The sequence below is a fragment of the Pagrus major genome, chromosome 4, assembly GCF_040436345.1.
Source record: "Pagrus major chromosome 4, Pma_NU_1.0".
Lineage (NCBI taxonomy): Eukaryota > Metazoa > Chordata > Actinopteri > Spariformes > Sparidae > Pagrus > Pagrus major.
The window spans coordinates 7,323,429-7,350,538 of NC_133218.1; the positions used below are offsets into that span (position 1 = coordinate 7,323,429).

General features: G+C 40.9%; 1 protein-coding gene across 1 annotated transcript in view; it reads left to right on the forward strand.

Annotated features, from left to right (window-relative positions):
* The window catches only part of LOC140994660 (A-kinase anchor protein 13), a 122,166-nt gene that overhangs the window by 26,452 nt on the left and 68,604 nt on the right, over nucleotides 1-27,110 (forward strand). The window contains 7 exon segments of the mRNA XM_073464396.1: nucleotides 7,563-7,716; nucleotides 10,848-11,011; nucleotides 11,549-11,720; nucleotides 19,373-19,556; nucleotides 21,347-21,542; nucleotides 21,803-23,888; nucleotides 25,676-25,761. Of these exon segments, the coding sequence (XP_073320497.1) occupies nucleotides 7,563-7,716; nucleotides 10,848-11,011; nucleotides 11,549-11,720; nucleotides 19,373-19,556; nucleotides 21,347-21,542; nucleotides 21,803-23,888; nucleotides 25,676-25,761 (3,042 nt within the window).

A 27,110-nucleotide genomic window follows, 5' to 3' on the forward strand; every position in this document is an offset into this window, starting at 1 on the left:
GAATATGGCCATAAAAAAAAAACATGTATAGCTCTTTATAAGTCTGAATTACTGTTAGATTACAAACGGTCTTGTTTTGCCTAACCTAGTTTTTTTAGTTTTTGAATTATGACCCTAAAATGATCCTTAAATGTCTTCAGTTTCCCATCATGGCACCTGCATTTTTTGATACATATCTAATGAGGTGTGTGTGTGTGTGTGTGTGTGAGATATTTCTGAATGTGTGTCTGAGTGGTTGTACTGGTCCCTATCACTAGCAGGTGAGGAAGGCACACAGGAAATTAGATAAGTCAGAGACATGTGTGTGCGTCTCTGATGGCTGGAGTGGCTCACACATTAACCACCCAGACAACCTTATCTGTGATTTACAGTCAGACTCTTCAGTGGAACCAGGCGGGCAGTCAGGCCTCATTAGACATCAGATTTCAGACACTTAAAAGAGCGATTCTCGGCGAGATAGCTCATCGAGGTTAAGTAGTCGGCCTGTGATTGTACTTTTAAAAAAATACCCATTTAGTGGGCTCTGCCATCCAAAGTGACTGAAAATGACAGCCCCAGTTTTAAGTCTAAATTTGCAGATCATTCATTGTAGAAACAACTGGTAGTGAGGAGGGTGAAGGTCAAGGCCTTGATGTTCATGCGATATCATTCTGGCTAAAGAACGATTTTTAATGAGGAAGCGATGGGTAGAAAAATTGAGTTTGTTTCAAGGAGTAATTAGAGGGAGTGGGAAGGATTATGTGATTTGTCGGGCAGAAGATGACTTGTGGAAGCTCTTTAAGAAATAAGTCTTCTTTCAATGACAGAGCGTCTCCGCTGTTCTGCCTGTGAGTAAACACGTTATTTACATTCTTGGCATTTAGCAGACAATGTTTTCCAGAGCGGCTGCCAATTAAATGAGCAGGTAGGGGTTCAGTGTCTTAACACAGGACACATGACTGTGGGCACAGAAGCAGTTGTGGTGATGGAGCCTGTGACCTTTCTGCTATTTGATGGACTGCAGCTGCAGTGCTACATGGATGGAACAGTCTTTGTAAATAGGAGGATGTGTGAAGTTTATGTCAGTGTCATGTGTCAACGGAAAACCTTTTGTTCAGTTCCAATCCGATTCCCATACCTGAATCTGCAGATACCTACATACCTATACTGATACCAGAGCTCTTTTTTTCTTGAATATTGTTATCATCTTTATTCATGTTACTATTGTTTGTAAGGTTACTACGTCTGTAGTAAACCACACAGCAATTCTTATTAAAAGAGCAAAACATGTACAATAATCTGTCTAGAGTTTAATGTATTCCAAAGGAATTTATTTAAACTGTAGGTTGGCTTCAGATACAAACAGATGTAGGAGAGCAAACAGCCATGTTTGTAAGTAGATTTCTATACATGCGTTGAACAGAAAGAGAATTTCAAAGAGTGCAATGAGAAATTATCAATACGACTATAGAATCTGGATCGGTATATGGATCGGTTTATTGGCACCTGATGGTGATATTCGATTGGATCGGCCCCAACTCTGTTGAGAGCAGGAATTGCTTAAATGTGTGTCTCTAGCCAGCAAAACTTGTCAACGAGCTAGTAAGATTTCCTTAAATTGTCTAGTGGAAACAGAAGCTGCAACATATCTGGGTAAAACACAGAAGAGTAAGCTACAGTTGTTAGTAAAACTTTTACAGTGCATGTTAATACCAGCAGGGATGAATCACATGGTCAAACAAGTGCAGCCATAAACCTTTACCTTTTTATCACGTCAGCTTTTTACAGAACATCAAGTTAAAATGTTGTCCATAGTCTGTTATTTATTGTTATAATAGCAGTTTCCATACAGCCAGACTGAGTTAAAGGTAGAAAGGTAGGTCTGTCACGTTTACAGTGATTAATCATGAGAAACAATCTCAGAGGTACCAGGGGATGTCTTGACAATTAGTTTGGGTGCTGAAGTGGAGTAAATCTCCACATTGTGCTGCCTGTAGCCAGAAATCCAGCCAGTGGGATGAATATTCATTTAAACTGCAAAATAAGTTTGAAATTCACCATTAGGAAGCAGCTTTGTTGAGAGTTCATAACAGTGTGTGTGAAGGCCTGAAACCAACCGCCCCTGTACCTGGACATTTGAATCCGGTACAGTTGCAGGATGTGAGGAAAAGGCATCACTCACACATGCATATTTAAAAAGAGGGGGCTGTGCTCATAGCCTCCAGCTGTTCTTTTGATGCTGCCGGTTCCCCGTTGAAGCTCCATGATTAGCAGGTCAATACCCCAGCAGGTCACTTTGTTAAGTACTTATTACCAGCAGAGAGCACAGTCATACGGTGGTGTGTGCCACACAGCTTTTAAAACTGTTGGTTTGTTTTTTTAAAGAATCGAGCAGGACACACTTGAGTTTTTTCGGTCTGTATATTAGTTGTTGTTATCATTAGACTCATTGTCAGTAGCGTTACTTTCAGTTTGTTATGTGTGCTTGCTTGCATGTTTTGCAAAAGTGGCTGTGTGTGCAGCTGTGCTTCCTGCCGTCTCCAACAGATGTTTCACATCTCTGTTTCTACATCTCCACCCCCTGCCAACACATTTGCCTCAAAAAAGAACTGACAATGGTCTTATTCAGTTTCTGTTCTGTTCTGTCCTGCTCCCGACTCTCACTCTTTTTATTCAAATATGTTTGAATTCATACATCGCAGGTTGATTCCAAGGACTCATATCTGAGGAGGTTAAACGGAGAAGAGTGAATTTGTAGATATGATTTTATGACATAGTTCTTTAGTACTCTAATTCTAAGTAAATCAGTAGCTTATACTGTTTTTTATGATGGATGGATAATAATTTTGACAAAACAAGCGACTGCTGCGGCGCTGTCAAAAATCATTCAAGCAGCTAATGTGCCAATTGTATCAGTTCATGATTGTGACTGAGATGATTTGCTTTCAGCCTTCAGCAGTAGAGATAAAACTGTTTCTCCTTTGGCTTCCTTTTTGTTCATAGTGCGGATGTGGAACTTATTTCACATAAATTCGTTTTTCATTTTTACGTGGAGAGCAAACTCACAAATCCACTGAGGTACCAATCCGTTCAGTATCACCAAACCCTAATTTCCAATCTGGGCTTGGGATAAAAGATGAGTTTTTAATGGAGAAAATGTCATGCCTGCTGGCTTCCACCCATCTACAACTCATTTACGCCAGTGCCTCTGCTCTGCTTGTTAAAGCGGAGACTCTCTGTGCATAGCAAAACCTGCATCCGTCATGCTGCAAGTCAATGTATTTAGTCCCGGCTCTCAGAAGGTTACTGCAGGCTGTTTCTCTTCCTGTGGCCTCTGGGCTATGTGGCCGCCTTTGAACAAATTTTTCCCCCTCACATTGCTCAGCAGCAGCGGTGGCTTGCCAAACACAGACTTGCCAGTCCCAAGGCTGCTGGTTAGCCTTGCTGCTGTCAACCTGCTGATCCCCCCCTGTATGAAACAAGGCCCTGAGGCTATGCTTTAGAGGAGAGGGAGGAAGCACCTTTAACCCTGACTGTTAAGCTGTCTTCGACACCGCCACGTCAGGCTGTTCATGTTGGACTGGTGAAACGATTGCAACACTGGTCAGATTAAGTGGGATGAAATGTCCCATTATCCCTCCTTGGTGTCAACAAGCTGCAGTCCCCCAGTGGAAAACAGCTAATTTTGAACAATATCCCTATTTTTTGCTGCTTCTCCTCCTCCTCAATCTGTCCTCGGATGACACCACATCACTTCCCCCAACGCTCCAGCCACAACACAGCCATTTGTCACTTTAGAAGAAAAGACCAGACTGCACAATGAACTATGCTGCATACTCGCCTTGGATTATTGGCACAATGGCATAACACATGATATTATTTAGTAAGCACAATATAATGTAAAAAAGATCAAAACATGAATTGATTTAAAGTTTGATTTTGTTCCTAAAATCAATAGTAATAGAATATTGTACATAGAATACTGTCTCCTTTGATGCTATCGCTGCACAGTTTTCCTTTTACCATGTATATTTTGAATGTAGTGCACAACACCAACACCTCATACTTGAAAACCTACTTGGCAAGAAGCCTGTTTCTGATTCCAATACTATTCTTGCACAGCAATACGCAGTTTGTAATGATAACGGAGGCAAATTTACCTCTCATTATTTTTAGGAAATTTTGTTCTTGATTTCAGACCAAGGCTAACAGACAAAAGTGGCCTCTTATTTATAGGTTTTCCTGGCTGAAATGACAACTGTTGCTGACTTTTAACTAGTTTTAAAATAAGAACCCAATATAAGGGATCTTCAAGATGCACTTGATGTCTACATGCATTAAATTGTGGTAAAAGCAGCGAAGGAATGTAACTAAGTACATTTACTGAAGTACTGTACTTAAATACAATTTTGAGGTACTTTACTTGAGTATTTCTATGTTATGCTGCCATTACCACTACATTTTGGAGACAAATATTGAACTTTTGACTCCACTACATTTATTTGATGACTTTAGTTACTAGTTACTTTGCAAGGTGCATGCTGCATCAGAGCCAAGATGGCACATCTTGAAATTAATTTATTTAATTGGCAGTCAAAATAACAAAAAACACAAAAAAACCCCAAAACACTGATTCTGATAATCAGAAAAATGTTGAATATCAGATTAGATAATCGGCCCGGCAGATAATCGGTCGACCCAATTTATGTATAAGTGTTAAGCTTAGTTTATGCTTCTGCGTCAAGTCGACGCCGTACCTACGCCGTCGACATGACGCCGTCGTTGAGCATTCGAAGTTCTGCGTCGAGGGTCCGCGTTGCTCTGCAATTCACCGCCATGCCGCCAGGGGGGTGTGGCTGTGTGGCTGTGTGGTTTCAGGGGTTATAGTCGAATCCTTGCTTTTTCTTCCGGTCACAGTAAACAACAGTAAACAATGGCGACTGAGGTGGAGCAGCTGTATTTGGAGTTGGATCAATATTGAAGAGCAAATGCTTATATTGTAAATGTTAAAGCGCAGGCAACAGAGAAGACGTTTGCGGAGGTGGTCTGTACGACTGGAAAAAGCAACTGCCGGAAATTATGTTCTGAGCGGACCAATCACAGCGCTTGTGGTCCGCGTCAACGCGACGCGTAGTTAGGATTTTTTGGAGGTGCACGTCAGGCTACGGCGTAGGGGTCTGCGTCGACGGCGTAGCTACGGCGTAGGTACGCCGTCGACCTGACGCAGAAGCATAAACTAAGCTTTACTTGTACTTTGGAAACTTCAGTGTATGTATTGCAAGAACATTATTTTTGATACTAAAGTACATTTAATATCAGGTACTTGAAGATTTTTACTCAAGTACTATTTGTATGGGTCACTTTCATTTTCATTAAATATTGTAACAAAATAAATTTACTTTCACTCAAGTATAACTTTGGGTACGTTTTACAACACTGGGTAAAAGGCTGAAGCTAAAGTTGCATGTCTGAGGCAAGAGTGAGCATCCTCATCAGCTGTTGATTCATACATGTAAATAAAGACACATTAGAGTTAATTAGTCATCATTTATTTAATTTTAACATAACCCTGACTGTTTAGCTTGTTCAGATTTTCTGAGAGTATGTTTCACATTATACATTACAAATGACAAGACTTTTTAATGATGTGTTTGGCAGACATAATGTAGAGCCTTCCCACTGGCTTCCACACAGTGGAGAAATACTACGTAGGGTAAAGCTGCATTAGTTGGTCAAAAGCAGTAATACAGAAGCATCACTGTTAATCATGTTGCCTCCTCCTTTTTTAAAACTGTTCTGTCGTCGTCCTCCTCCACTGCAGTCTGAACCTGACAGATCTCGCTCACTTACTTGGCAGAAAGTCAAGCTGCTCCTCCACATTTCAGCACCGCCTGATGCCTCCCTGTTTGTTAATGATGTGATGTGTGGAATCTCAACATCAATAAATCATTACCATATTAACTTTAAGGCATCAGTGTGATGCTGAGAAGACTGGTAGCTTCCACACAGAAGTTTCCACTGAGGCCCTGTTTAGATTTGGTGCCCAGATATTCAGTTTGTAACGAGGGTTGTAGTTCATACCTGGCATCAGCATTTGTCTTAAATGCATCTGAAGTGTCAGACTGAGATTGGATTTCACTCTCCTCATCACCTTTGATTTTATCTGTGGGAGACTGATAGACATGCACATTTGTACTCCGCTAGGGGAGTTGGATTAGAATTCACTCTTTTTGCCTCAGTAGTCAATTTCAAAATCTCAGTTGTTAGAGTTGTTTGGGGTTTGTCCAACTATAGACCCACTGTCCAGGCTGTGTCAGATTCTGTTTGAGATGCATTTGTGTTCTTGAGTATTTCTATACGTGGACACGTGCATCCCTGACCAGCTTCAAATGTGGCTTGATAACTGTAATCAATAGGCATTCTCATTCTTATTGACATATTTATTGGAGTTGTCTTCATGGCTTTGAATCAGCCAACATACACTGTAGCACCAAGTGTGAACAGGAAATGTGTGTTAAAAATTGAGAGAAAATTGTGCTTCTTTTCCATAACCAGGTACCGTTTTAATTGAAATGATTCCAGTGACAGTGTTGTATCTGCAGAGGTTCAACTTCTCATCAGATTACCTACAAAGTATTGCATATTGGCAAATAAAATAATAAATAGAGTGATATTAAATGTATGCATATTATTAAGAAATATGTTGCAACACAACAGCACAACAGACACATTTTTACCAATGTTGGAAGAAGTATTCAGATTCTGTACTTGAAATACCATACAGCAATGTAAAAATACTCCCCTTACAAGTAAAAGTCCTGCATGAAAAATCCCACTGAAGTAAAAGCTCACAAATATTTGCAGCTTAATGTAGTTGAAGTATTAAAGTAAGTACTGGATTGGTCCCTCTGACTAATACATCATATGACATCATTCCATTATTAATACCGAAGCATGAATGTGTGCGCAGCATGTTACCATTTTAGCTGCTCGAGGTTAACACTATTTATATACACATACATATCCAGTTTTATATGGCCAGATGAATCTCGGGGGCTGTGAGATCATTAAAAGGAGAGGAAAGAAGAAACACAAAGTTCTGATTTACAAGTTTATTTTTTGACTTTTTCTCTGGTCTTTGATTTTTGGTGAGGGATTGGATCATTTTTAAATTCACTGAAATGAAACAGAGTGTGAAGTTTAGATGGAAAAAATCACTATTTGGTGGAGCTGTTTACAACACAGACATTTGAAATGTGACACACTGTTTTTGTTAGATGTCAGAAGCCAAAGAAGTTCGACACTGCTTTAGTCTTAAATACAAAAATGTGTTGTATTTTATCCATTGTGTAAAATATTTAACTCAAAAGTAACTGGTAACTAAAGCTGTCAAATAAATGGAGTGTAGTAGAAAGGACAATATTTACCTCTGAAATGTAGTGAAAGTATAAAAGAAAAGTGCATAAAATGGAAAAACGTTCTCTCAGTATGTTGTTTTTTCTTGCTTTTATCTCACACTATCTTTCTTACTTTTTTATCTTCCTTCCTTCCTCTTCCTTCTTTCTTTCTCTCTCTCTGTGCAGGGGCGGTGTGTTATCGCGGTGCAGCTCACTGATGAAGAGCTGGCTGCGGAGGACGAGGGCGTGGACTACTTCCTGCTGTTTGCTGGCAGCACACAGAGGCACCTGACCAGCACCCTAAGGAGCAGTCATGACACCTTGCATGCGCTGTGTCCTGGTAAGCCAACCCACCCACAATGCCTTGCAGCTTCCCTTTTACCTCTAATTGACCTGTTGGAGGGCAGCTCCACCTACAGTGTTATATACATGATGAGACTCTTTGAAATTCTGCTGTCATGTTTGTCTGCGTTAACTGATCACTGCGCAGTCCTTGTTGCGGATACCCTTCAGATTACCCAGATTAGTGTTGGTATATAAAAACAAACTGAAATGATGGCACACTTTTATGTTTTTGGTCAAAATACAGTGAAGAATAGAGTGAAGAATTAAAATACAATAAATATTATCATAATCACTAAAATCTGAAACAGTATTGGACGTATTGATTAATTCTCTGTGCTATTGCCCAAATCAACATTAAGAGGCGGCACTAAAGCATGCCAAAGACTGTTTCATTTGTTTAAGAAGGGGATGGTGTTATTCTGCCCTCACATCACTCAGAAAGCATGGGGCAGTAAGGAGTTCTTATAGCTGTGGAAGAAAATAATAAATGATTAATCATCCACTACCACTGTCCTCGTTTTTAAACTAATGTTGTGATTTTGGAGAGAGAAATCACCTCATTTTGCTTTTCCTAGCGGCTGGCTCATTCATCACTCCTCTTGGGGAACATCCCATTTATTCTATTTGTGAAATTGAATGTATTTAGCCGGCGCTGAAGTCATAGCTACATGTCCTGTGAGGTGAACGTGTAACACCAGCCAGCTCAGAAATCAAGGTCACTGCAGACAGGAAATAAAGCCACAGAACACTCCTGGCCTGTAGTAAACATGGATGGTAGCAATATGTTTGGGAAGTGTCTCATTGTTTTCCTCAAGTGTCTGTATTCCAGACAGGAAAAACGAAGGCAGAACATGTTAAACTGCGTTATCTTGTTAAGAGCTTGGTTGAATCACAGCCATCTGAGGGGGTCAGAGGAGGTGTCGCTCTCTACTAACAGATTAGCTTCACTTCACTGCCCCCTCCAATCAGTACACACAGAGCTCCGAAGAACCGGTCCTGTGACCAAGCAGAAGGTCGCGGGATAGAAATCTTCAATGACCTGGCAAGATGGCTGCAGATGACACTGAATCAGTACTACGGCTCGGATTGAAGTGTCCTTGAGCAAGGCATTTGAATCTTAATATTCAAGTGGAATTGCCAAGTGACCAAGGGACCATGTTTGTAGCGACAAACAACACTCACACAGAGGAAATGAAAGACTGTGTGTTGACTAAACGGGTTTGATATTGTATCTTGTTCCAGATGCAGAGGGTGTTATCAGGGGTCAGCTGCAGTTGATTTGTTATTAGAGAGTAGAAGACAAGGAGTCGTGCATCCATAGCGTCTGACTTGGCATTTGGGGAGGAAGTAAATTGGTGCAGCAGGCAGTGTAATGCCCTGTAAATTGGAAACAGGGATGTCAGCACTGCATGCATTTACAAGGCAGCCATGCAGAGCCTTTTCTCTCTGTTACTTGTGTTTTGTAGTGGCCATGTATGTGGACTACTATCCTCTATGTTCTTTCTTTTGTAATGACAAGTAAAAACTCATTTGCACACATTTTTTAATTATCTCTGCCCTGAGTGTATGTGTCACCCGTGTCCTTTTGTTTGTTGGCTGGTTGGTAGTTGGCTTCTCAGCAGGACTGCACAGAAGCTATTGAACGGAAACCACGAAACGTAGACTAAGGATGGGTCTCGGCCCAGAATAGACCCCATTAACTTTTGGTTGGATCTGGATAAAGGAATGAATACAGAACTTTTTCTTACTTTCTTTTAACATTGTGAGATAAGGCATTTCTTATCTTTTTAAAAAATATATATTTCTCAGGGGTTATAATACATGGATCTTGATGAAAAAAATCTGGTGTATTGAGGTGACTGGTATCCATGAGTGACTACAATTTGATGCTGATCATAGATCTGGTATGCTTAAATTATGGTCAAGCATTTACGGGTGGTTTATAATTTAGAGTAATACCTATCCAGTTTGCTATTGGATTAGGCTTGATTGAATTAAAGGGGACTGTCGGGCCTTTGCGGAGGTATAGGCTCTACTGAGTGCCATCCTAGTTAATTTGTTGGTCGAATTTGATTTGTGACTGCTGAATAGGTATGAATGTGATAAAATGAATTTTTGCTATTAAGTACAAATCATCTAAGTCGGCAGCAGTTCAAGTGTGCATTGTATTGTAACTGATGATTGGTAATGATTGGTTCTCATTGTACAGTTATGTGAAGTCAACTTACAAAAAATTGTAGGTAGTCTTTAGTTAATCACCACTTTGTGTTGTGGCTGTGTGATGATTTCATTACCTCTGTCTGGTAAACCTGGCTGAAATTGAATGAAGTGAATTCAAGCAAAACTGGCTCTTTGAAAGAACATCTCTCAGACTCACCGTTCATTCATGATTTTTAACAGCACAGTGCTCATAGATAAACTTCTTGAACTAATATAGTTTTTCTTGGGCAGGTGGTTGATGCAGAGCGTGAAAAGTTTTCCTGAAGGGAGGAATGTGAACATGTTACTGTTGCAAATTTGCATCCAACATTGGACACAACTAACACTCACAACATTTAACAACAGTTAACCGTACAATTAAATTAAGTAATCAAATTATCTTACTTTTAGGAAAATTAGCCCACCCGTCTTCTCCTAGTCAAGCAAATTGCATTATTAGACATTTTGACTTGTCATAGTAGGAAAAGTGCAGGTGTTACTCCTGTGAGATTTAGCACTGCTAGCATGGTATTAACTTGCAGTTAGCTAGCATCCACTCTGTGTAGTATCTCCTTTGCTTCACTTTTGCCTACTAATGAATATTTTTTCAGAGGTCCAAACTGTTGCAAATAATAATAATGATATCACATTTTCTTTATTCATTATTGATTTTGCCATCTTTTTTTTATGTGTTGCTCTTTACTGCAGTGTCAACTTGCTGGCTGCAACTAGCTAACAACTGTCAATGCTTAATACAGCACAAGTGCATTGCAAACTGTTTGATAGTTTATAAAAGTTGTACAAATGTTAAACAAATAGGGGATTTAGGCCTAAACCTACAGAACATTAAAAAAATACTCTTTGTCCTCTGTCACCTCCTCCTCCTCCTCCCCATGTTTCTTCTGTCCCTTCTTGTATTGTCTTTAGCTCATGACTGTTGTGAGGTGGTGTCGGTCACCTTGTGTTCAGTCAGCCAAGGTGTTGCCGAGGCCCCAGAGGACCTGAAGCCCTGTGTGGGTCGCGTGGCTTCTTTAGCCGAACAACGTTTCAGCTTTGTCCAGGATTTGGCTTTTGACATGGCCCAGTTCCTGGTAAGCATAAGTCATTTTCATTTCTTAGAGGAAAACAAACACAAAAACTGAGACTTGTCACAGAGGAGGAGAAAAAGTGGTTACCATTGGTTACAAGCGATACAGCAATGTGAACAAAGTGACAGTAAGACAAAACATGTTATTGTTTCTTCCATGACAAGGCTTGATGTCTCACAGTCCTCAGTATTCAATTAATGAATTCTGTTCAGCACAGTTTAACACCCCATAGAAATTGGATATAGAATTTGCTTTGCCAAGGAGGAGGACAAGATAATGCAACTGTCTTGAGCACTCAAGTGTTTTTTCACTTCTTTAAACTGAATATAATTTGTTTTTGTCATCACAGCAATGCCCCAAATTAAGCTTAGTACTGATAAATGCACTTGGATGTGTCTTCCTACATTTACATCTTACGTTTCAGGCATTTGGTTAATGCTCTTATGCTGAGCATCTTAAAGTGAGTGCTTCCAGTAGACTAAGCCTCAGCTTGTCCTCTGTAAAAACTTGACTCATCTTTTGTAATCACCCTTCACACAGGTGAGCACGGCGGGCCGGCCTGACGGCCTCGATGGGGCACTGCTGCTGGATGAGTGTCAGATTCCCCTGCAGGAGTGTGAACGCCTGGATGAGAGCCTGGCGTTGGCTCTGCACCACCTTGCGCTGCCTCCTGGATGGAGCTTACTGGGGAGAAAACAAACCAACAGCACAGGTGAGGCTGGAGGGCAGTGGACTAGACGTAGCTTAAACATTTCTTACACAATAGAATTTGCAAGAGTTTGATAGAAATGTATCTCATGCAGAAACAAAGTGACAAATTATAGTTGTACAGCACATAATGACGCCTCTATATCTGTGCTTGCCTATGTATCACATTATAATATAATATCTCTCCAAATGGTTGTCACATATCAATGAAACTAGGAAGACTGAGATCTCTGAGCATTGTGTGTATGTGTGTGCTTTGCAGTGAATGTGCCCTGCTGCTGACTAGTAGAAATGACTCCTGTTTAACTACTCCCTCATAGACAAATCTGGCAGCTGATTTATGTGATACGCTCTCAAGCACCACCGTCACTGCTGTGGTGGCAGAGTGGAACTGAACACATTTTACACTGACGTTTGGGTTAATCACGGTCGGCAGCCACGCCTTCCAACAGACTAAGCTCGTCTGTGTGAATGTGGAAGTGTCTCAGTCTAATAGCACTCGTCTGAAATTGGTCACGACACAGGCTTTGGGATAAACATACCATTAAGGTACTGCTTCTGTCCAACATCCATTGTGTGGCTGTGAAAGTGCTGTGTAGATGAAGTTATCTAACTTAACCTTGCTGGAAATACTTGCTAGCAAATCATCTATAATCAAACTCCATTATTTCTTCTTTGTATTCACATCATTTTGCGCTTTTTTTAGTTACTGATTAATGGATGTCAGGCAAAAAAGAAAGCAAATTGAACCGAAACTGACATCCCTAGATCGATCCTGAGGATTTTTTGTAGATTTATGTAAAACTGATTTCCTGGAGCAGAGACATGTGGCTTCTATTTCCTTTTCCTCCAAGGTTTGTTGTTGGAAAGTTGGATCAGCTGATAATGGTGCAGCCCAGTTAAGTCATCCAGCTGTCTGGTAAAATCTGGACTACATTTCATTGAAAAAATTCAAGTTATGAAATGATGGCTGTATTTTCAAAATTTAACCAGTTCTTCAGGATCCTCGCTTATTATGACAAAATTTCACAAAAATGTCTATTAGGATAAAATGTGGGCCAAGATCATCTTTGCTGTGATCTTCTACAAGAAGGATGGATTGTGACCAAATTTCACATTTGGTTGGATGCTGAATTTATGACGCTAATCTTGGGTGCCCACCTTGAAATTGAGGTAATTTAATAGATCTTATGTACTGTCATGTTGTGAAGCATCCATGTTTTAGAATTTTAGCTTCTTGTCAGCAATATCCATATTTAAATCATTGTAGCCCACCACAGGCTATTTGGTTTGGCTGATTTTAAGCTTTAAATGATTGTTGTACACCATGTTAAGAAGCTCTCCATTGGTCCTTTGTACTAATTAGTCTGTAAAAAATATTCTCTGTTATCAATCATGTCAATATTGTGATGATTTCCATTTTGTAAACAAATATACCAAATATATTTTATGAAGTTCCTTTAAAGTCTTTACTACGTAGGCTTTATTACATAGGACTAGACAGACATGGAGGTAAACTGCAACTTGACTGGTGTAAAGAGGCATATAACCCTGGGGCGGCAATTTGAGTTTTCTCCAACAATTTAATGGCCAGTCATGTATTTGATAAACTGATGAATCACACCCTAGTGACAAGCCACCAGAGGCCAAAGAGATGTCTTGAAATTCTTTGCTCAAGGAGAATTTTTATTTGTATGTATGTTGTGGGGTTACAGCATAGTTATGGATCTTATTCATGTACTGTATCTGCCATAGGCTATGCCTTAGCTGACGCATGTCGCCTCACAAATGTAACTTAAAGATAACATCAGCAAGTTGTAGAAAGGCTTGGTTATATTCTCCTTTATAGTAAGACAGCAAAGCCATCTCCACTGCAGTAGCTGTGCTCGATGTGATTGCCGCTCCCTGAAAGAAAGAAAGAATGTAAACAAGGCGGTTGCAAAGAAGTGGTCTCCTAATCCGTAATGATACAGTGTGAAATAGAACTTACCTGAACTGTAACTCGGTTATGGAAGTACATGCTGAGCTCACAGCCCACTGTATATTACATTGTGAATAAAAAAATGTAAACAGTTGCTGTGGGGATAATAATTAAAACAGTACGGCTGGATCAGGTATGAAACATCCATATAGAGTTGTGGTGGGTTTTATTATTGATGAAATCCAGTGCAAACTATAAATCAAAAACTTAAGTCGTGGTTGTGAAGCTGTAATCAGCATCACATTTTTACCTAGTAAATGCCTGAATGAATGGAGGATTGAGGGTTGGGCGTGAGGGTTGTTGACCCCACCCTGGGGAAAAAAGCATGAGTTAAAGAAACTATAATGAATGAAAACCAAATCACACAGCTGTATGACGAGGGTCCCCCAGCGGTGGGGGACTATAGCATGTCCAAGCCAAACACGCATGTGCACTGGGAAGCCAACACACCTCTTGACGCCAAAGAAATTCATCCCTGTGGGGACATGAAACATCCGAACCGTGCTCCAGGCTGGTAAGGCTGCCATCATTGCCAACAAAATGGTGCACTACCATCTCAGTCCTGGGTTTGGCAGAAACAAGATGGACACAGTCAGGGGAGGTCAAGTTTGCTGTGGGCAGCCTATTATCTACTCTGAACATGAAGATGATTGAGGGGAGAAAGTGGAGTTGGATTTGATACCTTCTAGAAAACCCTGCTAAAAAAATCACCCGACAGGCACTTCAGTGGAGCCCCCAAGGAACAAGGAACAGAGGTTGCCCCTGGTACAGCAGGAGAAAAGGTGTCAAATATAAGTGTCTAGGAGTGGGCTCAACTGAGTGGGGTGGAGGACGTATGTCAATGGCCTGAGCTCCCTGGAGCAGCAAATGGCCCCCAGAGATATACAATAATATCACTGCATTTGTGAAGCTGTAATCAACATCACATTTTTATCTAATAAATAACAGAATGATAGATTTTCTTTCTTGTGATTGACAGTATAAAGTACATTGATACATCTGAAATCAAAGAAGCCTTATACGTACATCTTCGTGCAGTTACAAATAAAAAGCTGATGTCAGTGTGGTTTTTAGTTGGCAGCTCGTATTAACAGAATGACATGAACATGAAAACATGTCCCTATATGGACTTTCATCTTACTCTGGTATTAGTCTGATCAAACAGAGCTGTGTCCCTCTGAGCTGCAGCCCGGCCAAACAGCAGTTTGGGTTGTGAGAAATGGCTATATCAGTGCAAACGAACCTACATTTTTTATTAAAATTTAAGTGCCAATTTTCTCCAGCCATTGACTCTGATGACTTTAATCAGTTAAAGGAAGCCAAACAAGCTGATGTGGATGATAAACCCTGTTAGGTAATTGCTCTCTGCGAAGCAGCATAAACAAGACTTTTGGGAGTAGTTAGAGCACGGCCTCTGCCTCTGGCTATTGTTAGGATAATAGCTTATGGTTTAACTTAGACTTGGATATTACACCAAACCAGCAGAACCAGCAGGATCTCTGACAAAAATGAAGACCCAGTGGGTATATATGGGAGATTGAATGTCCATACACTCTGGACACTTAAAATGTTTTATTCATTATTGGTTTGGAGCCTAAAAAGAAAAGTCATCAAATCAAATTTTCAATAATGACTTCCCTGTCGGGTAGATAAGATCTGCTTGTTACTGTGGTGAAAAGTGCTGCAGCTTTTTAGATATGGACACACACACACACATCCGCAGACACACCCACACACACAGGCTCTTTTGCATTGAAGTCAGTTGTCATGTTGTTGATGTTAAAGGCGTCTTCCTGCTGCGGTGAGTGATGGGTGCTCTAATAAGCTCTGCTTCACAATATGTCACTGCTTCAATACAAGACACTCAGCTGTGTTGAACTATGGGGAGGGAGGAGAACTGCAGCTCTGATCCTCATTTATCAAATCTGTCAGATGATGGATAGCAGTGGACTATAGGTGGAGGTGACGGTGGTTTATCTCAGTCATCCTTTATGCTGTGGACACACAGCAGTCACTGATTTCACCATAGGCAACCATTTTTTGTCTTCTTGGGGACATCTACTTTACCTGGAAGAACTCTCATTTAATTTACCTGTGTTTTAACAGTTAGTTATTCAGTGTCAAATTATCTGTAGCTATTTTTTTCTAGCCAATACCATTTCAGCAAGTGACTGAGAGATCTGCAGCCTTATCAAATACAAAGTGTAAAATCCCCTGATATTTGCTTTTCTCATTTAAAATGTGTAAATTTTTCAGACACTTGGTTGGTTAAATACATTGGTGGTTTTTGAAAATATTTTAATGGTTAATATCATTCATCAACAGGACTAGGGCTACGTTCCAAAACACATACTACCATACTATTTAGTGTGCTAGAAAAAGATTCAGTATGCCTGAATACATAGTGTGTCAAAGGCAGTATACCAAAAACACCAGGGTGTCCTCTGCTGATTTTGAAGTATGGAGGCCAGTATGCTTTTCTGGATATACTTACCCACAATGTTCTGTGCACACAAAGATACGTCACATCGACTGAACACTAGAGTAAGCACAGATGCATTTTTATGGATCCAGGTCATAAATTGCAAATCGTGTACTTTTACTTTTTACTTCAAATTTTGCGCTACAAAAGGTGATGAATGTAGTTTGCATTCATTACAGAAGTTTAAGGCAGACTGTTAGTAATAATGATAAAGTATTATGTCCTAATTGTATGCATACTACGTGCAACAGTACATACTTTGTAATGGCAGCAGCATTATGCACTGAGTAAAAAGAAAAAGTATGCTATTTGGAACGAAGCAAAAGCGTGTTCAGCCATCTTCGCAGCTCTCTGAGGCTTTGTACTATATGCAAATTTCATCATGCTAGTACGCTCACAATGACAATGTTAACATGCTGATGTCTGAAAAGTTTAATGTGTAGCATGTTCACCAGCATGCTAATCGTTGCTAATTTATATCCACTAAAGTGCAGCTGAGGCTGATGGGAATGTCATTTATTTTCGCAGGTATTTGGTCATAAACCAAAGACAAATGAAAATTTTGACTTCATGGCACTAAATTTTGTCCCAGTCCATCTAAATGCTGTAAAGACATTACAGAAAAAAACAATAGAATCAACCTCATGGTGGCAATAGAGGAATAGTCAGGGGATCACCAAAACTGGTAGGATTCATCCTCTGGGTGGCATGGTAGTGTTCACCAAACTTCATGGCGATCCATTTAATATTTTTTGACAGACTGGTTGATCAACCCACAAACTGACGTCCCTAGGGTCCCTAGAATTTTCCAGTTAAAGCATCTCATATTTGAGGATTTTCTGCTTTCCTCTTTTTTTAAAAATGTAATTTTAAATTGAATATCCTCTGGTTTTGCACTGTTTGTTGGACAAAAGCAGCAAAAATTCACTTGGGGCTCAGAAAATTTTAGATTTTTGTTTTTCTGTTTGCCAACACTTTGAGACCCAAAAATGAATTAATGATTAAAAAACAAAGTTAGATTAACTAACAATTAAAACAATTGTTCCAGCCCAAAGTTTGTTGTAGTTAGAAGTTTGAAGAAGTAAGAAAATCATTTTACCATTTCATAGCCAGTAAAGCTCGTTAGTAGCCAGATAGCTAGATTGTCTGCCAAGGATCAGTGAAGCGGCTCTGGTGGCTCATGGTGACCCAATAAACTGTTCAGCTATTTCATGTTGGTGTTTCCTGTACTGCAGCAAATAGCTGCATTATCTAGGTGTATTTCCCAGTTGACCCTCCCAGATGCCATAGTACAAAAATGTCATGGATGTTATGGCAGCCAGTTTTGAAGAACCACAATCAAACCCAGCAGTAAAGCATTTCCTGCTGCTGTTTGGCAACTCACATTCCAGTCCGGCCCAGCTCGGCCAAGTGGAGCATTAAATATGACCAATTAGGCTGAAATTCATCAGGGCAGGCTGGTTCAGACTGGCGCAGGGTAAATGGACTGAAACCTCTCATCGACAGACACAACCTACATTGTAAATGTTGCTTAATGGTTATTGTGGTGCTGATAACAGTAAAATGTTTTTTTTTTGCTGCCCTTTTCTCTGATCTGTTGCTGTTTTCTCTTTTTTTCTCTTATTCTTTTCCAGCTGAATTTATTTTGCAATGGAAATCTGCTCAAGGCAAAGTTGAAGAAATGTCAGACAAGTTGCAATGTAGAACTGCTCGTCTTTGTCCAACTGAAAAACTATGAATTATCTTGGTTTGCTTGAATAAATGTCTGGTTCTGTGTCGCTGGATGAAGAAAATCCTCTATTCACAGGCAGTGACAAATGAAAGCTAAAGAATAAAACATAAGCTTTCTAATAACAGTGAAGAAACACTCTGTCCAGAGAAATCTGGACTCAGCAAACGTACTGCAGACATTTTATCTTTCTCTTTCCTGTGGTTTCAGCTGTTATAAATAACCACAGACCAGCTGGTTTGATAAACCCGGGTTTTCTGTGTGCAGTTTACTGACTCTGCATTACAAGACATCTGGGTGCTGAAGTGGAGATTTTTCAAACACCACACCATTGAACCTCCTAACACGTACAGTCGTCTAACATTTTATGTCATCAGCTTTAACTTATTAAGGTTTTTATTCCTCTCCAGTCATCTGGATGTTCCAGCTTTTATTGTAAAATGACCGTTTATTGAACTCCAGGATTCACTTTTCCTTCCTTTTAAACAAGCTAAGCCCTTATCTCAGGATGCCCTTTTGAATTCAAAATAAATTTGCCAGTGGCCAGACAGTGAAATATATTGATAATTACAGAAAAGATTGGGCAACTGTAGACCAAGATATGTTTAATAATCTTTTCCAGTGAATGCAGAGAAAGTTTAAATTGAAGAGATTCAACTTGAGATGAGAATATCTCTGGAATAACCAACACTCATCCTGCCTGAGCCTGTCTGAATATGTGTTGCTTTGGCAGCAAGATGGAGATCTGTCTCTCTGTGTGTGTGTGTGTGTGTGTGTGTGTGTGTGTGTGTGTGTGTTCATGAATCTCCATTATTGTCTTTGCGGACGTGTAAAGGGGAGGGTTTCAGTGCTTGATGGTGCTATTAGGAGTTGGGTTGATATATGAGGCCAATAATGGACTTAAATTAAAAGTGGGAGTCAGGTGCACTTAGTGTTGCTCACCTCTGCCAAAATGAAATGGCGTGGTTTGATTAAGTCACATGCATCATTATTGTTGTTGTTGCTGTGATAGTTTTATTATCACATATCAGATGCTGCTTCAGAGGCATTTCCACACTTACTGGAATACAAGCACTATATTATAGCTTGGCATATTCTGAGATTTCTTGCACAGACGGTTTAAAATTAATGTCAGTTGGCACGTTGACTTTAATCCAAAAGTCACTGTCAGGCTCACAAATATGTGTGTTGATCCATTGTTGAAGACCGGCAGAGACATGCAGGGTTTTATCAGTCTGTAAATGTGTAAAGGTCTGTTGTTTACTGGGTCACTGTGGACCCTGTACTAGTTTAATCAGACGACACAGTGGTGTTGCCAAGCTGCAGCGAGTGATGGTATGTCGGCTACTGCACCACAAATTGGTTGCCTGAACAGCTGCACTCCTGTGTCTTCCTCCGTTTCTTTCATTCTTCCTGTACTCTTGTATTTATTTCTGTATTTCTCTTCCTCTGTCTCTTCCTCAGACTTGAATCCCCAGGAGACTCTGCTGCATTTCTCAGCACGTCGAGGTCTTTTTCGGGTTACGCACTTCTTGCTGCAGCAATCTGGAGCAAAAGAGGCCCTGCAATTGGCCAACAGAGAAGGCCACACGCCATCTGTGCTAGCCACCCTGCGAGGACATGAACGTGTCCACGAGCTCCTCAAAAAGTAAGCTTTAAGGACATGTTTTAATGACAGTCAAAGTCTGTTTTAGATGTACAGTATGTAATTTCAGCTGCCAGAGGAGACATAGGTACCAAGGGATCATGGGAGTTGTGGTCTTCATTGTTAAACAGTCACCATTGCTGAGGAAAATCTGTCTGTGGTGACTATTTAAAAGTTTTGTTTATGTTTTGTTTTGTCACATTAGCCGACTTCCTTCCTCACTCTTACTCTCACTCTTGTTGTTATAACAACAAGTGACAAAATGAAATGCACCGTGACCTTGAATAGATTACAGATTTCTGGGTATGAACATTGTTGGGAACATTCAGGATAATGTAAATACACAACAAAGCATATAGCAAAGGTTGAGTCATTTTTAGACATTTTAATGAACATAATTTACATTTTATATCTAAAGAAGTAATCGTAAAGTTAGTTCCAGCATAATTAAAAAACAATAAACCATAGAGAGAAGTGAACATTGCCCTCCTGTCTGTACAAACAGTCTCATGTCAATATATCACAGGTCAGATGGTGTGGTTTCTTCAGGCCCAATAGGGCAACCTTGTTTGTCTGCTGTCTTGATGGAACAATAGAGGTATCCAAAGAACATCACCACAAAGCCCACTGCCTAGCTGAGCAGTTACAGCTGAAGTCAAATAGTTGAGGGCAAATTGAAAAGTTGTGGGCTGCCAGTATTGTTCCAAAAGAATCCAGAGAGATGAGAAACTATTCACAACACAAAAGCCTTGGTTACTTCTTCTGTGTCTACTGACCTGTTGTAGTACTTCTCAACAATATCTCACTATGTGTAACTTGAATCCACACACACACTGCAGTCTTGTCTCTTCAGAGTTTAATGGAGGATGTATGTGCTTTGTTTGCAGTTGTCAGGTATTATCCCTAATAATGCATGAGTGACTAGTGAGGTCAAATTCTTCGCATCCCTTTATAGTGAAACATTAAACTGCGGGGGAAAAAGCCGCTTTTTGGTAAATGGACTGAGACACGGCACAAAGTGGAAATGGACCCTTTTTATGTCTCTTAAGCAGTCGACTTATCTGCTGCAGAATAGTTTCCATTTAACTCAAAATGAAGATGCCACAAGCTGAAAGACAACTACCACTTAGTGAGCTTGCTCATTACCCAGTGTGGACTGAAGTTCCTTTACAACTTACAGCCCCCTCTTTATGAGTTGGTAATTACATTTGCCTCATGAAAAGTGAAGTCGCTTGCAGCCTGACTGGTGACATCAGCCACTGGGCCTCACAGCTAAAGCAATCCGCCCAGGATTACGCAAACAGATCTGCCTGACTGGGAGGTGTCTCCCCTTTTACAGCACTATCTTTATTAACCAAAACACTGCACATACTTTTACCTTTCAACACTTAAAGCAAATGCAGCAGGGGGAGTGAAGCTTTCTCAGAAAGCTTATCAACTAGGAGTGGTCTTCATTTAACTACTGGGAAGGAAAGGAACATTTTTGATTGACTGGCCACAGCGTCTGGAACTTTGAAACATTTACTGGCTTCTTTATTACTTGACGGCATCACAATGGTTGCTTGATTATATGCTAAACTGCTAGAATAGACTAACAATCACAAAATTTGACTAATGGACTTTACAGCTCTGGTGAAACAAAAACAGTGATACACGTGGATTATTCTAAGAAAGGGGGAGTCTGGATCAGCTGACATCATTGTTAAAACCTTCTCCTGAAAACAGTTCTGTACTGTGTTAGCCTATCAGGCTACAGCCACTTCTGGATGATCTAAGTGTTTATTTCACGGCAGGGCTGAGACGGACACAGAGACGGACAAAGGGACTGAGACTGCCCAGCCGGTGTCTACAGAAGCCCGGGTTGTTTGCCACTTCCCCAGGCTGAACACACACACTCTGACGCTGAGCGTCCACCCCGGCCACGACCCTCCGACCCTTCACAGGAGTGTGGAGCAGCTGCTGCACTTGATATGTCATCTCCATGCCAAGGTGAGTCACACCACACTGCCCATTTAGCACGCTATCTCTACTCAAGTTGGCTTCACCCAGACTTGTTCTGCTGCCGAACATTGTCGGATTGTTTGTCTTTTCACTGCCCTCATTTTTTTAACCTTCAAGCTCAGTTTGTATAACCGGAGGAACACCTTATGCAATCACAGAGTTGGCGATTGATAAGAACTAGAGAGCACCTCTGTTGGTTTCTCTGAGGGTAAAAGCTAACGTTTATTCTCCTCCTTTTCTGTATCCAGCAGGGAGTTTCTGAACTGGAGCTGCAGTTTGATTCTCTGCACACAGCTGCTGAATGTTGTGATGGTGTAGAAACAGAGATATCCTGTCCGGAGCGACTACAGCTGCCTGATCTAACTTCACAGTGCCTGGATACAACAACAGGAGGGAGCTGGGTAGAAAACTGCTCAGTGGAAAGCAGCAGTAGTGTTAATTGTGGACATGGTGAGACTGGGAATTCAGAGAACGACTGTGGTTTGTCTGTGAGTGGTCCAACGTCAGAGCCCCAGGAGCATGGCCTTGGCCCCCCAGAGGACAGGGTGTTTCCCAGTTCAAACACTGGGCGAGATTACTGCCAAACGGAGGAGGAGGGAACGGAGCAGCCTGTTGTTTCCACCCAGAGTTTGAGTTTGTGCGACAGGAGTGAAGGAGCACAGAGTGAGGCAGAAGGGGAGAGCCTCACTGTGGGAATCCAACCGGCAGCAGGCTGTGGTAAACAGGGAGAGGAAACTGATAGAGGAGAGGCTGTGATCCGGGAAGGACAGGAGGCCACAGAGGGAAAGGAAATATCAGAACAGGAAGCGGAGGACAGCACAGCTACAAGGAGGGAGGAGGAGACCAACTTAGAGTCAACTGATCTCATTACACCCAGTGAAGACACAAAAGCTTCAGTTATGGGCCAGTCGCCGTCGTCAGAGGGCTCTGATGTATCCGAGAACTCTGATTCTGAAATGAAGGAGTGCTTACAGGAAGAAGTTGGGAAAGAAGAGATGAATCCTATCCAGGAGCTCTGTGACGGACTCTCTTTAGAGGAGGAGAGGACTGAGAGTGAAGGGTTAACGAACCCTCCATCAACCCCAGGGGACCCTCCCATCCCATCACTGATAAACTGTGGTGATGTAATCGAGGGGCCAGAATCTGCTGTTCCACATCTCTTGATAGAAGGCCTCCATGAGGGGGAACCTCCGCCAGACATAAACAGCCTGGAACAAAACCAGGAAACAGCTGTTAGGGATTACGCTACAGAGCAGGAGTGGGGCTTGGCTTCAGAAACCGGTTGTCATTCTGGGAATTGTACTGGGACCGCCAGTGGTAAAGAGCTAGATGGTGAAGACGTAGCTGAACCTCGTGGATACAGTATTGAAAGTACCAGTTTGCCTGGTTTGGACGAACCTGGTAACTCCATGGAATGTATACAGACGGATCCATCACCGGAAACAATGCCCAGCTCCAGTGCTGATCCTGATTCAGGGGCGACTCATGGCGTCTCCAGTGACGATGATGGCAGTTTTCAATCAGTTGGAAGCTCCACAACAGAAATATTCCATCCCACTCAGTACAATGCTAGTGTGGAGGATAAGGAGTTTCTTCAAGAAGAACAGTCCTCAACAGGATTCAAGATGGAGGATCCAAATGATTCAAAACCTGGTGAAAAAAGTGAACATTCTTTAACCGTGGATGCAGGGCTCCCCTCGGAGCCAGGCACTGACAGTGCACCACCAGTGACAGACTGCACTGGCACTGAGCCTGAATCACAACTGTCACCCAGCCTCCAGACAATGGACACTTTGAACACTGAGGGCATAGGAGAGGAACTCGCCCTAGAACCTTCCAAAGAGGATCTGTCGTTAGGTCCAGCGTTGTCAGAGAGCGGGGGCGCTCCAACGGTGAAGGTCGATGACAGTGAAACTGGAGAGGCCAACGACTCTGAACTGAATGCAAAGATTGAACATTTGGCATCAGAGGTCACCAGTAGAGTTTTACTTGAAGCCTGTGCATCTTTTGCAGAAAAAGGTAAAGTGATTGTTGATGGAGACTATCCGTCAACAGATACCAGTGATAAATCTGCAGTAGACGCTGAAAAGATTGGAGATGTGCAATTGCTGCCACAGCAACCCGAAATGGCTAATTCAGAGATAACAACAGTTGAGAGGTCGCCTGATGAGGGAGTAAGTCACTCAGAGGATCAGACTGATGCATCGTCATCACAAGGTGTCACTCCACTTTCAGACAGTGCAGATGTCAATGCCTTGGAAGTAGAACCACCCTCTCCAGATGATAAAGCTTCAAGTGACGCAGTGGATGGAGTCCCACAAAGTGCAATACAAGGTGGGCAAGCACTGATTTATTTCAGGTGTATTCTAGTTCCACACACTCACATTCATCACAGGGCAATATGTTTGTCAAAATCTTTTTCCTAAACAAATATACTAAATCAGATTCAGTCCTCCTCTGGTGATTAATGGCAACAGCTCCACGAAGCTAAAGGCAGCATAGCTCACTATAATTGTGTTCAGCGGTTTTTGGCTTTTGTGTGACATCCTGTTGTGAAGACATGCTTTGCGTAGTCTTTCTGCTTTTAGAGGTGCAACAATTAATTGAGTGGTAGTCAACTATAAAAGGTACACTATGCAACTTTTTTACGGGCATATATACAAAAAGGGACAGGGCTCTTGATACGTGGAATAGCAGTTTGGAGGAGCTCTAGCTTTTGATGTAGGCCTACTTTAAAGCCTTATGTTTACACCTCTGTTTTTATAACATTAGAGCAAAACAGACTTGTATGTTGAGTTATCGTAGGGCGAGAAGAAAAGCCATCTAGAAGTCACACAGTGAAAGAATATAAAACTATATACCAACATTGTACTTAAAAAAAAAAAATTCAACACACAACAAACATCAATATGGATCATAATAAGCTGCTTTCACAATATATATGGTTGTTTTTCTGATGAGGATGGGCTGAAAAAGTTACATTGTGCACCTTTTAAATTAATCAACATTTATTTTGATGACTGATTAATTGGTTTAAGGATTTTTTTAAGAACTAAAACTAGAGTACAGTTTTTGCACACCTTAAGGTCGACAGGTGCGGAGGAGAAGACCAAAGGTGGACAAAATCAGGAAAAAGACTCCTGCACACTGTCCATTTCACTTGCAATTAAGTTTAATGACAACAATGTTTCGGTACTTAGATCTACCATGTGTAGTCTGACAACACTTCCCTCTATATTAATATGTTCTCTGTTAGTTTCTATCTCATGCAGACATCCGCACTCTAGCTTACAGTATACTGTATGTCAGCAGGCACAGTCACATTACCAGTGCATGTGACTGAGTCTCAGATGTACAGCGAGAAGGCTGGGTTCTCCAAAACAAACATACACAAGCTCGCTGATGTGAGCATGGAGGAGGAAGTGAGAGTCTCTCTTCTCTAAGTGAACTTGCAGCACTCCTCTGGTGGCAATTTTCAGTCATCAGGAATAATTGTGCTGGACCCAAGTCCAATAAAGAAAGGTCAAGGGCGAGGTTGGTTCTGTGCGTCACACAGAGAGTGGGGTGTCATTATGAACGAGGAGATGTATTTACAGCCTGACTGAGGGAGCATCAGGTAACATCATAGGTGATCAGAGACAAGCTGTTTGTTGTTTCATGGATTCACAATAAGGATGTGAATATTTAGTCTGGATTCTAGTGGATGTTTAAAATCACAAGGAGATGAGCAGTTGTTTTTCGTGGAGATACATTTCTGAGACTTTTTCACTTGGGTCTATCATTCATCAAGTCATGTTCGCTTCCAAGAAGCAATGCATCTCAGATAATTATACAGGACCATTAATGGACGGTCTGGTTCCTGTTTTTAACAATCAAAGAATGATTAATTTGTTTACATTTAAATGGTTATTGTCCCTATGAGAAATGTATCCATTCAGGAAGGCTTATACATATAAACGAAAGACGCAAGTTGCTACATCACTGTAGCACACAGTCACACTTCTCAGTGTTTCTGCAGTGAGGGTAGACACTTCCTGTCACTTTAAACACTTGTTATTGATTCCTGTATTTGGAGGATTTGCCATTGAGCTGATTGCATCGTGTTGTGTGTATCTCTCCAGAGGTGGAAGTCATCATGTCTGAAGAAACTGTAATCGGTGCAGAGGAGGAAGAAAATGGCCCAACAGAGGAAACAGACTCCTCCACGGTAAGCTCCAAGTCTTAATCTCTATCAAGCTTGGCTTTGTTGGAGACGGTGGTTTGATCAACATGAGTCTTAAGATGAGTCATTGTTTGCCAAACCTTTGAAACACCCATAATAACCTTTGGCATGAAGATGTGAGCAAACAGGCAACTCATCTACTGGGATACAACATGGGGTAAAATGAGGTGTGGATGTTAGTTGAGTTTCTAACAGCAGATATTTTGACTAGTCAAACACAGATGGAACTAAAAATATCACTAATTGCTGCATAACAATGTCATTAGCTCAACCCAGGCTGCTCCTGCCATGACAAGTCAAAATGCCTGTAAATGTGATTCATTTAGGAACTACAAAGGAAAGCTAATGAGCTAAGGAGCTAATGTGTTAGAAAGACTATCAAGGACTCAGGTAGCAAGATTTTTTTAAAACGCAAAAACAAAACGTGCAGTACAAAGCTGAGTAAAAAAATGAATGAAGGTCAATGAATGAACATATGAAAATAACGTATCTTGCTCTCAAGTGCACTCTTAATAACCCTGGAAAGATTTCCTTCTTTTGTTTATAAAATGTCTGGAAGAAAAGTATATCAAGATATCTATTACAACCGGAAATCAAATATTACTAGCTTTTGAACAACTAGGATTTCTCATCCCACTCCACCAAGCCCTGTATGTCCATGTATCAATAAATAATACAAAATAAAGTTAATACATAGTGGTAAAATACAGATAAACAAGTCTTCCAGCCAGTGATCAAAGATGAAACATGAAAAACTGTATCTAGTGACTACCAATAGTAGTCTTTACCATAAATAAGAATAATACTGTACCTTATATTGACTGTGGGTTTCCTCAGACATGTGCAGTAAATATACTGTACATGTTAAGTGTAATACAAGTTCATAATCACCATCTATTGTTAATGTGGTCCAAAGATGGGCTGCATGCTTTCAACAACAGATCTCAGCATCATGAGTCTGAATACAACTGTTTGATAACAAAAGTTTTAAACATGAGTTAAATCCAGTGACCAAATAATGAATAGTGACTGATTTCCACTGTTAATAACTCTGTTTCCCGTTAGCATGACCAGTCACACCACAGATTGTAATCATGCATCTGTAGATTTAAGGCAAAGCTATGCTTGCACTCTTCATCTGCACAACAGAATTTAATAGGACATTTTCATGGAATAAATTGCAATAAAGTGTTCTGTGAATTGGATCCAGGCTTCTTTTGTTACTAGTTTTCGTAGGATTGCTGCTAAATGTTTTGGTGTGGAGAAAGTTTGTTGTTATTGGCTTTCCGGAATGTGTACTTTTTTTTTTTTTTAAATGTACCCAGAGTATCCAC